The 16,614-nt window shown below is 35.8% G+C and overlaps 1 protein-coding gene across 2 annotated transcripts in view; it reads right to left on the bottom strand.

The window, feature by feature from the left end:
- NHLRC2 (NHL repeat containing 2) overlaps positions 1–16,614 on the bottom strand; it is a 32,434-nt gene that overhangs the window by 13,988 nt on the left and 1,832 nt on the right. For both annotated transcript variants that reach the window (XM_033515499.1, XM_015633509.3), the window contains exons 2-5: positions 16,088–16,240; positions 12,036–12,491; positions 9,580–9,701; positions 8,350–8,479 (exon numbers count right to left, since the gene is read on the bottom strand). In XM_033515499.1, coding sequence (XP_033371390.1) covers positions 8,350–8,479; positions 9,580–9,701; positions 12,036–12,491; positions 16,088–16,240 — 861 coding nt within the window. The remainder of the gene's footprint in view (positions 1–8,349; positions 8,480–9,579; positions 9,702–12,035; positions 12,492–16,087; positions 16,241–16,614) is intronic.

Here is a 16,614-nt window from a genome sequence, read left to right as displayed (position 1 = left end):
TTCTCTGTTTCTTGGCTCAATATACAAGTTCCCAAGACTGTTATCAAATTAACTCTGGTGACTTTTTTCTGCACCTCCCTGTGGCTCCATGTTTTTACATAAACTAGAGCTCCAAAAATGAAAGTCAAACTTGCAAAGTTCCTCAAAGCTTTTTCTTGATAAAAAAAGGTTTGAAAATTGAGTTGCAAAACACACATTTTATAAATTACCAGAAATGCTACCTAAGTACCAACAATGCCAAAACCACTCCAGTATAAAAAATCAAAACAATGTCCCTATCCCAATCACTTTTTGATTAGAATTCATTTCTAAGAGATTTAAATTGAGAAAATGGATTATGAAATCACTTTGCTCCGTCCTATACAGTAACTTCTCAGCTTCAGGATTTTCTATTTCCATTATGCAGATTTTGCACTTTGAGATGTTACTATTCTAAGTACCCCAGAATGAAAACTGTTAAAATCACTGGTCTATTCAGAAAGTGAGCTTTTTTATCTTGCTATGCTATGCAATTCATTCTGAGTTATCTCAGAAAGTTCTGTTAATTATTTAATATTCACTTTATCCACCAATTAAATGAAGGAGTAAGACTTGAACTGAGTACTGTTGAAAAATCTGTTCCATTCATCTATCCAATTCCCTGATACCACAGACTGAAACTCCCCTGTGACACCCAGATGATGAAATATTGAAAAGGCTTCTTATTCTAATTCTGCACCCAGCAAGATGTATGAAATATGAGACAAAAGTTTCAATATTAAATTCAAATTTTACTGAATATGTAAGATTGATAGAAGATCTCTTCTTCAACTAGAGAATAAGGCAGTAAAAATGTGTAAGAGCTCTCTAACTGTCTTAAATTTTACCACAAATATTTTCTACTGGATGGCCACTAGAACAAAGAGAATGGATGCAAACATGGAAACAGCACAAGCTCTATGTGAAATTCAGTCAGAGCTTTAATAAAAAAAATTTACACAACCCAAGAAAATGAAAACAAATGCTACATAGCAAAGGTATTTTTTCACACAATAGTCCTCACATAGTTTAATGCTTTATGTTCTGATACAAATGACAGAAAAATATTTTCTTTCACGATAGAGCAGTTTGAGGATATCACCACTGTCATCCTTGTACAGTTCTCACAGGAGAAAGGGGCCAGGAAGAGCCAGAATGCTAAAATTATGGTAATGTCATCTTTATAACAACTCCTTATCACCCATGAATGGAAAGTATTTATTTCTAAAGAATTTATAATAAAACAACACAAGAGAGCAAAGCAATTCTCTTACATTTATTCAATTAAACGCCACATTCCAACCCATCTTGTGCTGTTTTAAAAATGCAGAGTAGTTTCTCCTTATTAGGGTATGTGCTTTCTTGTCTCTGGTGTGCCTGTATGCAAGCGAGGTATGGCTTGTAAATGGGATATCCTTGTGTTTTAAACATTCACTTATAGCGAGCTACAGCTCTGAGTGCACAAACATTCCCATTAGATGATGCCTCAGTAATTGTACAATGCTGCAGCTCCTGAATCTGCATCTGCTATATCTGCATGTTAAGAATTCACAGTACTGTCTGTACACAGGCACATCTTTGAACAATCAGAACACTGCTGACCATTACTGGTGAGTCAATCTGAATGCACAGAATTACTTTGGCACCAGTCAGGAGCAGTATCTGTTTGAAGGGATTCCATTCCCAGGACTACCCACACTTCCAGCTTCTCTGTCTGGGACTGCATGCTTACTTCCAGACTGGGAATTAAAAGCCTGGGAATCAAAGTTACATTTTGTGGCTGGCACCACTGACATTTTCTAAATAGACTGAAGTCTGAAAATATTATTCCTGTCTACTAATTTTATCTTTGAAGAAATAAAAAGAACCAAGGAAGAAGTCTGTTGGTACACTCATCCTCTGCAAATTCTCAAGAAGCAAAAGGGGCTACACACCACACCCTGCAGTTCACAGACAGGCACATGCACAGTGAATGCATGTCTCACCTGCTCTTCAGTCAGTAGAAGTTCAGCAAATTAAATGCAAATGTGACAGAAGAATAGAGAATCGGTGTTCTTCAATGAGACACAAACAGCAAAGCTCCAAAGGAATGCTTTATCAGTGTACTTTACCACATACACATCATCCTATCTGGATAACTAAAAATCAATATTCTAATTTTTTATTGTTTTTGTTTTGCTACCTGGCACTCTTTCACATAGTGTTGCATCATGCAAACAGCACGACCCTTTATGAAACAAAATGCTTCTGGAATTTCCCTCCTTAGTTAACATACCTTCCTTCTCATTAAGGGGAATCCTTGGATTTAGATACCAAGGGGGTTTCATACAGTGGAGGTAATAAGGAGCTAGAAATCATGACTGTAATGAAGTAATTTTTATTTCTTTGCCAAGTTTTCTAACTCAGGTCTCCTAACTGTAATGGCAGTAAATATTTTTTAAAAAAAATCCTGAGCAGAAGAGATAGTATTTGCAAACATGAAAGAACTAATCTGGACATTGTAACTACAAAAGGAGTCAAGTCTGTTTATGTGTTTTACTCATTCCTAATTAAGCACAGCAAACACACACACACACACACTTGAGGGTAGTTCAGCACCATGGTCTCCCTCTACTTCCAACACCTGTATTCCATATCCAAAAGCACTTCCAGCCTCAAATGGTAACAGTTAAAAAATGTGTCTCCTGATCCCAGCATGCCTGACAAAGCCTAAGACGCGTTAATATATGGGTATTTTCATCAGTTTTGCATCTGAAATTAAGAACTGATATATCAACTATTCTTTAGAAATTTGATTTGTATTTTAAGTTTCTTTACTGGTGAACATAAATTTGATTCACAGAATCAGACTATAGTCTGTGGAGCAAAGAGAATGAGAGCCATCACTCCATGTAAAAATATAATACGTTTTTACAGAAGGCAATTTCAAGTCATGAACTTCAAAATTCTTTTGACACCTCTTAGGAAGGCAACTCTGCTAATCCAACTGCTTCTTTTTTACTGCAGAAAGTAATCACTTTCATTATGCATTTTGTCAAAACATAGAGAAGTCCAACTTAGAAAAGCAGCCTGTCAAACTAAATTGAGTAAGATTACTGTTGAACACTCAGTCACTACTCCCATTATATCCTTATGTCAAGACTTCAGCCTTTGTATGTCACAGGCATGATTATACTAAAATATTGACATAAGTACCTCATTTCTTAAGCTGTTTCTATAATGAACATGTGAAATACTAATCAATTTTGTTACTATTACTATTCAGCAATACTCATAAACCCAAAGTAAGATGGGGTAAGGTCCTGCTTCACTGCAATCCTGACCTGTAACTTCCCAATTTCTTATTTCTCTAAAGAATTTTTTACCTAAAACAGTTCTTACACAGGAATAAAACCTATCATAACTCTTTCACTTTACTTCACCCCTCTCTTTAATGAAGCTACTTCTTTGAAACTCCAAGAATCTAAAATAAAAAATAATGGTTATTTACAAGTATTTTAGGATCCAGTTCAAAAGAAAAGAAAGACAATGCAGGTTTGTGTCAGTGACATCTTTTAACCATGATTTCTGTGGAACTAAACTTGTACAAGGGCAAAGCCAAACGGGGTATGTTTGAATTTGTACTTTGTATATGAAATTGCTAAAGAGATGAGCAGGCCCTTTGCATTCCAAGTAAATCTACATTGCTATATCATGAAGTCATATCACATATGCAACAGATGTTTGGAAGAATTCTAGCTTTGCTTTGTCCAGAAAAATGGTTCCAAATTAAATCCTGATGATAGCAAAAGCAGCTCCTTTATTTTCAGCTATTACCCAGGAAAATTCCTTCCACGGGACAGTGATGGCAGAATGAGACCAGATTAGAAGGAAAAGGGATGACATGTAGAAGAAAGCATCTCTTCAAGATACAGAGTTCAGATATAAACACTTCATGTATGATCCTGAGCTCAAGCAGGAAGTGCTAATAGCTTACTGCTTAAGCAATTTTTAATTTTTTTTTACATTATGAAAGAATCACCATGAGTAATACAGGAAAAAAAAAAAGTGTTTGCTCTGGAATGCAGTGGTACCAAATAACCCTCAAGCAAAAACACAGAGAAGGATGAAAAATATCTTACATACTTTTGCCTTTTAAGGGCTATAAAAGTTGCACCAGTATGATATGGTACTGTACTTTCATTTAAATCATATCTACATAATACTTAATTGACGTAAAAATTCACAACAAGTTTACTGAAAGCATGGTCAATACTGTACTTGGGAGCTTCTATAAATAGATTACAATCATGCAGTTTAAGGTCAGATTTTGGAATGTGAAACACACGGTTATGTCACCAAGCACAGGTCATTGTCTTGCTCCTTCCAGCAAGAATGCAGCTATCAAGAACATTTCATGCTCAAATCAACTGTGCATTAAAGTATCACTTGCTTTCAACACCCACTAAATAAAAATAGAAGGGCACAACAGAGAAAGCTAAAAAAGCACACAGTAATTTTGTAATGTATTTTTAAGCTGCTGCCCCTCCCCTTCTATTTCCCACACAATCTATGTCAATGCAAATTTCAGGACAACCTCAGCAAAGCCAGAATTTAATCCATGGAGTTCATTCAAGAATTTTAACAGGAAGGTAAAATACAAGCTCAGTGGCCACAACTACAAAAAATAAAAAAGATTACAAGGAAGAATACTCTGTCTGAATCCTACCATCTGTTTTGTCTCCATTAACTCCCCCACCTCAAAGGGAGACATTTGTGCCAAATTTTGTTTAAATGGTGTTTCACACTCACTCATTCTCTGTCTCAGATTTCAGCATTGGTATAGAACAGAGCAACAAAGCCTACTTAGGAAAATACTACGTGGACACTTAAAATAATGCTATATAGAATCAGCTCTGAATATTAACTCAGAATATCCACCTCCTCAAAGTTTTTCTCAGTATTTTCCATTTCTCAACCACCTACATATTAAGGTTTTAAAGATTTTCTTATTTTCAGTTGGTCAATACATACTCTAAACCATATATAGGAGTAAACTTGAAATGTCAATGATGGTGGAAAAATCTTTCTCTTAAAAGGCAACCTTTGCCCTTTGAGACTTTGAAAAAGGTCAGCATAAGCTGTTTTAATACTATCCAGTGCAGTACATAACCTGCTTAAACATTTCAACTTCCTTTTTCTCCCTTTCATGCTTTGGATAGCAGGGCTTTGAACACTGAAAGGAAACTCCTGGAAGCATCACTTGTTTAAAAATTATAAAATCCATATTTAAAAAAAACAACTATAAATCTATCTTCTGAAACTGCACAGAGTTTAAGCTACATAGATCTAAGAAAAATGGGAAGGCATGGTGTTATTTCCCACATGCCACACCAGCTAACACAAAAGTCAAACTTCTAAAATTTGTAATAATGAACCTATGTTTGTTGAAGTGCATGTTAATTCCTGCAACTTGCACAGAGAGATATAGGGATATGTAAAAAAAGGGACACTGCTGTGTGGGTGCAAACAAAAATTTTTGAAACTCTCATAAATTACTTCATCCATCCATGTGCCTGAACAGACACTGGCAGAACAGTTTGAACATTTAACAACAGGGTATAAGCACTCTGAGAGGCACAAGTGCACTCTGTCCTATACTGCAGAGTAACAGAAGATCCCACTATGCTCAAGCAAGTTGTAACTCAGCAATTTGCAACTCAACAATGCAACCTTGGCAAACTCTGCTGCATTGCTGACACACTATGATGATGTATATGAGAAACTATTTGATGTCTGGCAACAAACTTAAAGAAGTCACTGCAGCTTATGACAGTACAAAATGCTTGCTAAACATGCACTGCAGCCCTGGTTCCTCATGCTCCAGGATTGTTAACAGATTCCTGTTAACATTTTTACAACTCTCTCTGGTTATAGGTTTCTGAAGAATTTTAGAACTTACTGCCATTACAGTAATGTATATTTTCCCTTGGTTTATCTAATAGGTTTATTACCCTCTCAAAAAAAAAAAAGAATTTAAATTGATTTAATCTCTGCTTAACTGACAGTTTATTTCATATTTTGTGGCAATCTAAGCAGACAACTGACTAATGGGTTCTAATTGAATATGAAAAAAGGCTGCACCGGTCTGAACAAAGTGCATTCAGAAGATCTGATTTCTATGCAAATGCTTATTAAAATTCAGCAGTCAGTGTTGAACAGTACGGATGACTAATCCTCTACAGGTGACTAACTCAGTAAATACTATGTTCATGTTGATAACAATTATCATATCAATTAACATTTAACAAGCAGAGCTCTCAAAACTAAAAAAAATCATCATATATTTAACTATTGACAGAAGCAGAAGAAAGCATAATGAAAAATTAAAATTATAGGATACTTTGAATAGTTCTGTTAACCAGCTCAAGTTTCTGAAGCAGTGATCAGTTATTACGCTCCTCTTTGCTGATCTGTGAAACAGCTCTGCAATAACATCCCACAGGGATCAGCTTTCTGGTTCAAGATCTCTTGAAAACTACACCATCTAGTCACACAAGAGTCCTGGTTCACGAAAGGAAAATCAGATTGTGCCAAATTCACTATAACTCATGTCTGCATTAATAGCAGCCCACATCCAATGAGATTCTCTTTCAGGTGCTCCTTCTTGCTCTTCCACGTAGGATTCCATATGCTTACACAGCTTGTAAGGGTTGCTGAGCAGACCTTTGAAAAAAGGCACTTTTTTTTGTGCAAGACATGTTAATAGAAGTGTTAAATCTGAAAACATATCCCAGTTGCTCACTCAAGTACTCAAGGCTGCTGGTTGCACTCTGTCTATACTGACAATGTATTTGTACCAGAAGATTCTACACTATCGGCATTTCTGAATCAGCTTCACGAACCTGTTGGACCAAGGCCAGAGGAGGCCACAAGGACAATTTAAGAGCTGGAGCAGCACCTCTGCTATGGAGACAGGCTGGGACAGCTGGAGTTGTTCAGCCTGGAGAAGTGAAAACTCTGGGTCGACCTCACAGCATCTTCCAGTACATAAAAGGGCTAAAACAGAACTGGAGAGGGACTTTTCATAAGGGCATGCAGTGTTAGGACAAGAGGAAATGGCTTCAAACTGACTGACAGAGGGCAGATTTACATTAGAAATTAGTAAGAAATTCTTGACTGTGATGATGGTGAGGAATTGGCACAGGTTTCCCAGGAAAGCTGTGGATGCCCCATCCCTAGAATTGTTCAAGACCAAGCTGTATGAGACTTTGAGCAACATGGTCTAGTGGAAGATATCCCTGCCCATGGAAGGAGAGTAAGAAAAATGGTCTTTGAAGTCTCCTCCAACCCAAACCATTCTGTAATTCTATGTCTCCTTACATTTCAGTGTATTTTCCTCCCTCAAAACTGACACAATATTTTAACTAATGCTTTCACACCAGTAAAATGTTACTAAACTCACAAAGTGCCTCTAATTTCAAGATACTAGAAGTAAATCATGCTTCTTCCCCACCCTGCTCATGTGCAGATTAAAGAAATCCCAAAACTGGAAGTTAATTTTTCATGTCTGAGATACCAACCTAAGGGGTTTATGACACATCAAAGCATTGTTCTGTCATTGTTAATAAACTAGCATCTGCAACTTCTAAATTAGATTGAAATGGAAACATAAGAAAATTGTGTTTCAACTCACAGTCAGTAACAGCGGAAAACATGGCAGCTATGGGATGCCAGGCTCAGGTGTGTGCTAAGTGAATTGGGAAAGAAAGCTACTTAAGTCCTCAGGTGATTCTTGCATCCTATTATGCAAAGATTTATTTTACCTTGTGATGCTTGCTAGATTTGTGCTGAGATATTTCTCTCCTACCTGACTGACTCAATAGTGATCTTGAGCCTAATGATTTTATGTGGCCTAAAAAAGAAGAAACAGGTCCCCAACTAAAATTATTTTTATTTCCTAAACTCAAATATTTACAAGTGGTTGGACATGTCTGTATAGTCAAGGAAAGGAACTTTCAGGCAATGCTTTCTTCCTGTAAAATATACCTGCTTCTTAAGTCATCCTGGCGTAAAGCACTGGCCTAACAAAAAGCAATCATAATTTCCTTCCGTGTTTGGATCCAGTAACTACATAACTTGATACAAAAGAATTTTTCTTCCATCAAGTAACATTTCAGGATCCAAAGCAGAACTGCAGTTATCATTTGCAATAGAAACTATTGTGGTTTAGACTCAGTTTTACAGTAAATCCTTCCTTCTTCTATCTCAGATTAATACCAAAACAGGAAAATATTTAGCAAACAGTCATACAAGTAAATATGAGATGTTAAAGCTCAACTGATACAGTACTTGAACTTCCAAGGACCACATCCCACGGAGAGCTGATGGGCTGCTCTTCTCCCTTTGCTCCACCTTCCTTATCAACACCTTGTACCCCAATGCCTGCTACAGTGGTCACCATCTGCAACTCCAGGTCAATCTAAGTGAAGCAAAATGACACATTAAATGAGCATATGAAATTAACTTGACCAAAACTGCAGGTAACTTGAGATAGATGTCCAAACCAGAGAAAGCCTAACAAATGTCAGGCATTTGGTTTTTAGGGGAATAATCAATTTTACCACAATGCTTGTTGAGGGACAGGGAGTATGGGGGTAGGGAAGCAGCAGACAGCATGAAAACCATGTATGTGGAACTCTATTTCATGTACAACAAAAATTAACATTGCTCTGTCAGCATTTGCTCAACAGCTGTAGAAGAAAGCAGCACAATTTTCTGGATAAATACCTAGATAAATAATAGATGTAATTTTTTATTTTAAACTCATATAAGAATATGCTCTAAAAACTCACATACTGTCAAAGTATTTCCCACCTCCATATAAAACAATATGTACAAATGAGCCTCAGATGCATTAAGGGTGCACCTCCTCCAATCACAAATGGGATATTGGTGAGGACCCAAGTCCAAGATCTTCTGAGATACACACAACACTTTGAATAATAAGGCAGTATTACATTGCATCACCAAACTAAACTTCTGATTATCCTAAATTTGACCTAACCTAATGTAAGATCCAATTCCTACATGCTAAAACTTTACAAGTGTTTAATCAAAAAGAACACACATGCAGCCAATTCTGGTATCAGGGCAGTTACCTGAATTTGAGAGGCCCAGAAAGCCAACGGAAGTTTGGATATTCACTGCACCACAGCACTACAATAACTTTAGATAAGAATCTGATACTACTGGAAGTGAAACAAAACCAGTTTTTGCTTCCAGTACTAAGAATAGATATTTCTCAAAACAGGAAAGTAAGAGTGACTAGGAAAAAAAAAAACAAACCAAAACCCTGTTATGCTATAAGGAGTAGCCCACCTCATCTGCATATGAAAGGAAGCACAAAAGCATATGCAGCCCTTAAAAAAACCCTGCACAAGCGCATTTCTTTACAAGATTGTGGACCAAATTTCCTTTCTGACATTATTTGGAGAGTAATTCATGTGGTGTACATTTTCACCTGTATAAGTAAAATACAGTCGAAGAATTAAACTTTGAATTTCATTATGGAAAATTTACCTTTCTAATTAGGTGATTTTCTGTATCGGCTACATAAATAACATTATTTTTTATAGCGATCCCTTGTGGTGAGTTGAAAGCCGCCTCTGAAAATCTTCCATCTCTCCTTCCACTGTTTGGACCTACAAGTAAAACATAACAAACTCAAAATTTTGGAAAAAAGTCACCTTTAAAATAAAGTTAAAAATAAATAAAATAATGCATACATTTAAATCTCTAGAAGAATTACATATTCCAAGAGCTGCTTTCACAGCACCTTGTACATTTTACATTATTTGGTGTAGTCTCATTTTAGTCACTGTGCTATGTAATCAAAATAGCCTGGTGCTATTAAATTCTGAACTCAATCTGCATCAAGTTCTCTGCTTTTTTAAGCTCATATTTTAAGGATAGGTCTTACTAGGGTTCTAAATTGCTCTAGAGGAGTCCTAATAGGGTTCTAAATTGCGCTAAAAGACAACGGCAACAATGCAAGACAAAAAATTACAGTTTTTTTTATTCTTGACTACATCAAAGCAAGGCAGCAGGAAAAAAAAATTTCAAAAGCTCAACTCCACTGCATTGATTTAGATTTTAGTGTAATCACAGATGAAACTAAGATTTGATTATCAACATTTTCTCATTAAGAAAACTAATTAGGAAAAACATGATATGGAACTCATTACACAAAACACTAAGAATGATGGAGTGACAGTCTTCTGCATACAACAGTCTGGAAATAGGAACATGACAGTTTGAAGGTAAGCACTGTACTTCAAAGGAGGTAGCATTTAAAGTGCATCAGCAGGGTATGGCAGAAGATATTTAGGTATGAGTTATGTGTGTACCATGATTTATGATGCAAATAACAATTTCAACCTTTGTGCATGCCCACATTTATTACCGCATTATCAACTTCATTACATTATTTTCTGCCCACTGAATCATTTAACTGAGTCACTGAAATACAAAAACTTTTACAACCTCCTGTCAGGAATTAATTTAGACCTCGTCAGACACAACAGATTGAAGTACTGGTGTGTCAGATTCCAGCAGCTCACCTCATAAGTGAGAGGGTGCACATGCCCAGGGAAGGGAATAGCACACAATGCCACAGGGAGGAGGGTACCACTGGGACTTAGGACACTCCTGAATTCCTGTTTAATGACTGTCCCAGAACACTAAAGGGCAACTTGTAGGCAGAGACTTCCTCTCACATATCAAGCAGAAACCAAGTTCTCTCATATTTGTCATAAGAAATTCTGTTTGAATATCCATATAGGAGAAAGGTATTTACATCAATGCCTTAACGATAAATCAGATTTACTTGAATAAATAGCCTGTCTAACCAATTGCAGTGTCACTTCAAATAGCAAGAGAATTTTTCCTCCTTTTTTTAAACTGAAGAGTATTTTTATGAGATTTTTAGGATCCTGTCCTGGGGCAAGCATTAGTCAATTCCAGGCTAACTAATATAGGACACATCAGCACAGAGGTCCTGATTCTGAGACATAAACAAACCATTGTTTTCAATAATTTGAGGATTCTACCATTTCCTAAATTTGTCTATTATGGTTGTCCTAACAGTTACATACTTGCTGCACAAAGATGTAGCTGACCATTTTAATAGGTTTAAAAAAAGAACAATTTCACTTGTGAAACAGTAAAGCATACAAAGAGTGTGCAAATTGTCTTTGTCTGCATTATAAAGTACATTGTTATTTCACAAAAGCAACTATGGATGTTAGTTTTCTAAAGCTGAAATGTTACTTATATAAACTTTGCAATAAATATAACTAAATTTAAAACATTTTCACTATTTTCATAGCTTGTTTCTACATTATCATCTCCATTTTGACAAGAACACAGGTCTTTTTATATGTACTAAGGCAACTGCATTTTCAGGTTCCTGTGTACTTACTGGAATGCCACTGCTCTTAGTAATTCTCCTCTCTGGTTTTGAAACCAGAGATCCTAAACAGGAATGCTCTTCCATTAAAAAAACTCAATAACCAAACAAAAAGCACACATGAAAAACCTCTCCTCACAACACCACCACAACAATTCAAGGATCACTTCTATTGGAAAGGGAGGCATTACAGTCTGGTCTTTTCCCTACCTTGATGCTTAATGTGGATGTACATCCTTTACACCTAAACCCATTTGCAACTCCTTCAGAGGAATACAAAATGCAATTTGTAATTCATATTGGACATCACATGAAAACATGAATTTTAGTCAATGAAGCAATGAAAAACAATTGGGCATCTCCAACCATTGCATTAACAGTCTCCCACTGATGGTCTTATATCATACCCTCTCACACAGAGTAAAAGTGATTTTAGTGCAAAACAATATTCTGGCAATGCTTACAAACTGCCACGTCCTGCAGGAAAAGAATCAGCCCAGGAGGCACAGCAAACATACTCTACTCCTAAAATGAAACTGCTATAAAGAACTTACATATACATCCTTACCTCCAATAGTGTGTAAAATTTGTCCATTTTTATGAGTAACCAAAATCCTGTGATGTCCAGTGTCTGCTATGACCAACCTTTCTCCTGAATTGTCTACAGTCACTTTGCCAGGAAACAGCAGAGGAGAAGGTGGAAGGGAGTCTCTGTAAAGCTTTATTCCGATGTTGTTATCTTTGATTTGTCCTCTTTCCTTGTAGAATTTCAGTGTTATAGAAGTAAATAAAAACAATTTCTCTCTGTGTCCCTCTCCAACAAGAGAAAACAGCATATTTCCACGAGGCCCAAGAATGACCAGAGTTGGCCAGCAGGACACTTCTAGTTCATGCCACAGTGTTGCATCTGCATCATTTACTACAGGGTGGACAATATTGTATCTTAGAATGGCACTTTTAATGTTATCCAGAACTTTTTCATTTGGGAATTTTGCTGAATGGACACCAACAATAACCAGACCATCTGCAAAGAAAAAAGGAAGTTGTGCACTGAAATATATGTGAATAATCAACAAATAAATTAATGAATAAATTTAGTTTTTTTAAAAAATGGAAAAATCCAGTTATCTCATAATCTGACTGACTGCTTCCCAGAATGAGAGAGGACTTGAACAAACAGAAAGCAATTACATCACAGTAAGAATATAAATAGTTATGTATAGAAAATCCTGAAACTCAGAAATAACACTTAGGTAAAATTATCAAATTTTAGGACCCTTACTTCCCCAGCTGGCTGACATGAATTGTTCTCACTTCCTGAATCTCTACATACTAAGCTAAAAAATACTTTAAAAATAAATGTGGGTTAAGTTGTTGCTGTTCAACTGACAGTTTGGAGTTTTTTTAAGATACTAAGGACACCTCTTTGTTTTCTGATTCCTATATACAACCATGATGTTTTAGAAAATTCTTTTTCACAGTTAGCTAGAAGCCAAAACTAACAGCAATTGTGAAATTCCAGAATTACCTGGACATATCTACTCCTAGATAAACAGTAAAAGATATTATGAATAGGCCTCTGAAATCAATACAGTATTCTGTATTTCAAATAAAAATGGCAGCACTGACAACTAGGACAAAATGACAAAGAGTCATTTCAAACAAGGCAGGTTTGAATATAACAATTTCACAATTAAAACGTCTGATAACTGATACAGCCTGTTGGAGCAGAACATTGCAGTACCAGACAGATGAAGTTGTACAACCATTAACTGCTGAAAACCAAACAGCAGGTCAAATATTTTAACTGTAAAGGGATCAGTGCCAGAGCTTTTATCTGTCCTTCAAAAACATCATTAAAGCTAGAAAGACAATTCTATAGTGAACACCTCAACAGCACAAGTAAGGTACAACATTCCCTCATGAGGAAAACTCCTGTGGAAATGATGGATGCTCTGCTCAGAAATAACAATATGCACTCCATTTAAAACACTTTGAAGGATTACAGCAGAGCACAACACTGGATTTATGCCAAGCTATTTCTAAATATTAAAAAGTACTTCCTCTTATAGAAGTAATTTCTGGACTGCTGATAACATGAACTGAATATGCACTGGGGTTTAAAATAACTTTCTGAATGCCACTTGAAACACAGAAATAGCACCACTGAAGATAGCAGTGAGAGTGTATCAGATAAAGATGCTGGGCGACATTCAATCCTATGGAAAGCAGTCTTCATTCTGAAACAGATCTCCTGAAGTTCCAGACAATAGAACTATGGGACATGTACTATAATATTTATAATGATTTAGGATCATTAGATTCTTATAATGTTAGCTGTAAACTTCTACTGTCTGCTGATCACACAGCTGAAGTTTCAACATGTTCCATGTAAGGGCATTTGAACCACATTGAAAAAAAGTCATCAAAGCATGTATGAACAGAATATGTATGTACACAATGTACAGTCAGCTAGATCAAGGTTTATTCTTGTAACTGAAGAAAAGTAGGCAATATACCTTCAAGTATACAAATGAGACTGAATATCCAAATGCATTACGGGACAGATGCTTTACCCAAGCAAGATGTTTTATTTTCAAACTTTTATCTTTCTCAACCTTCTCAAGTGAACAACTCTCCCCTCCCCTTTCTGCTAGTAATTAATAAATCATGTTTACCTTGGGTGAAGAAGATGCACACTGATATAAGACCACATATTGAAAAATTTTCTATGGCTTAAAACCCTGCTACCCTTCCTGCCTCATATATTTATATACATTACAGTAATGTTAAGATTTAGACATGTAGCACAACGAAAAGACATTAAATAATCCTGAAAGGGCTGACAATCAAGACATTAAACCAGCAGAAAAGAACCAAAAGGAAGATCTACAGTGAAAAAACACAATGTATTTTTCTTTTTGTTTGAACTATCAAGCACCTCAATCTCTTCCTAAATCCAACTGCTATCCTCTGCCTCCTAATGGTTTAAATTTAAGATTAATGCTCCACACACCTGTTCTTCTTTCTTTTTACCTCTACTCTCACCCCAAACATCTCTTTTCTCACTCCATTTTCAACAGGATAGCTGAAATAAAAAAAGAAAACTTACAGAGGTAATTAAAATACAAAAATAATTTATCACCCATCAGCAAAGTAGTAACTCCTGTCACAAAAGTTTAATACAAGTCAAAGGAAAAAATATGTCTCCAAGCAGACCTTTAGTTCAGAGTGCTGCAGCCTCTTCTACACCAGTATAGAGATATTAAAGGAGCAAACTTGTGGGGAGAGCTTGTTAAAATGAGTATTTCGTTATCAGCTGATTTAACAACTTAGCATTAAAAACAGATTAAGGATATGACAGCTATCTTATTACACTCAAGTATACTATAAAATAGTTAACATTTAAAGGTATTATTCTTTTTATGCCAATATAATCTTCCAAAATCTGTATCTAGAGCTTCTTCCCAACATGCTTGATTCAGAACAATCCCCTTGTGATTTGCCATTCACCTTCCACGTAAAACTCACCCACTCCCAAAAATTGCCAGTAAGTTTTTATCCTTATAAGACAAAGTTCCTGTTATTTGAAACATTACACTGCATCTCTAATTTCTCCAAAGCAAACATCTACGCTTTCTGAGGCAGAAAAATTAGTTTGAATCTTCAGTGAAGTACTAAGTAACCTATCTAAAGCACTATGCAAATTTCAAAGATTTTGCAATTTCTTTCTCAAGTGAAAAAGGTAACACATGAAAATAAACACTACCAAAATTAAAACCAATCAGAAACAGCAATGGAGAATCAAACATTATAATGTTATTTACTACATATGTATTGTATTTAATACAATATTTTTATGACTGAAACTAACACTGTTCTTCATCTTCCTGTTTAGTCTATTAAAATATCCCAGATAAGTGAGTAGCTGACAGACTCTGTGTAAGACTACAGCTTATCTCTGAAAGACCCTCATGAAAAGACATTGCATTCTAAATAGAAATTATTTTTATTTCATGCATTTGTATTCAGTCAGAGTGAGACAGATTTCATTACATATGTGACTTTAAAGACCGTAATTCCCTCTCTAGAATATAGGGATATTAATGGTACACAACATGATATCAATACCAAAAAAATTCTGCATCAAGCTTACATATTTTGTTATTTCAGTTCCAATGGAAAAAAAACCAAAAAAACTATATCGTATTCTACCACCTGTCTCTCTCCATTTGACCACCTTTACTATATTTTTCTCAGAGCTGGTTCTTCAGTCAAAGGTAGAAAGTTACCTACTTATATTTATTTTGAGCCAGTGTCTCACATTCTTGAATCTTGAACTTTTTGAAAGTTGACTTATTTATAGAGACATCAGGTTTGGGCTTCAAGCACATATCCTGTTCATGTAATTACACAGACACAACTTTATTTAACCCCATTTAAAAATGTGATGGAAGTACACATAGTCACCTTTTTTAGGCTACTTAAAAGATTAGAAGACATTTTTAGACACCTTTGAAATACTGCCAGCAGTTTAGTAACCAGCAACAAAGTGACTCAGCTCCTCAGCCTGCAACAGTGCCAGGAAATTCTATTCCAAGCCAGCCAAAGCACTTTTACCTTTATCAGAGTACTGGTGCTCTAAGGCGTGGAGGTCAGGCAGTAGGTGCAAGCAATTGATGCAGCAGTAAGTGAAGAAATCCAACACCACAACTTTTCCACAAAGGTCTTTGTGAAGAGAAATAGGACCTTCAGTGTTTAACCATTGCAAATCTGGAATTCAGAGAACAGTGATAGTCAGTTAGGGGAAGGGTAGGGAAAGGCACCAACACCACACAATGCTCCTGGTGCTTTAACTTTAAAAAAAGAAAAAAGAGTTTGACATCCCTTTTTATGCAAGTAGAAAAGCAAACAAAAAGTCTTTTATTTGTCCAACTCATCCTTATGTTCCACAACTCTTCATAATTAGTAAATTAAAATATTATTAATAAGATTCACTGTAAAATGAAATTGTAGTTTATATCTTTACACAAGCACTTTTTAATTGAAAGAACATGTAAGCCTCAGAACAAATTTCATACATTTTAAAATATGACCTACATTATGACCCAACAACACCATTTGGGTAACAATCAATTATTTAAAAT

The sequence above is a fragment of the Parus major genome, chromosome 6, assembly GCF_001522545.3.
Source record: "Parus major isolate Abel chromosome 6, Parus_major1.1, whole genome shotgun sequence".
Lineage (NCBI taxonomy): Eukaryota > Metazoa > Chordata > Aves > Passeriformes > Paridae > Parus > Parus major.
The sequence above is the reverse complement of the archived record's forward strand: the minus strand, read 5'-3'. Positions and strand labels throughout refer to the sequence as shown.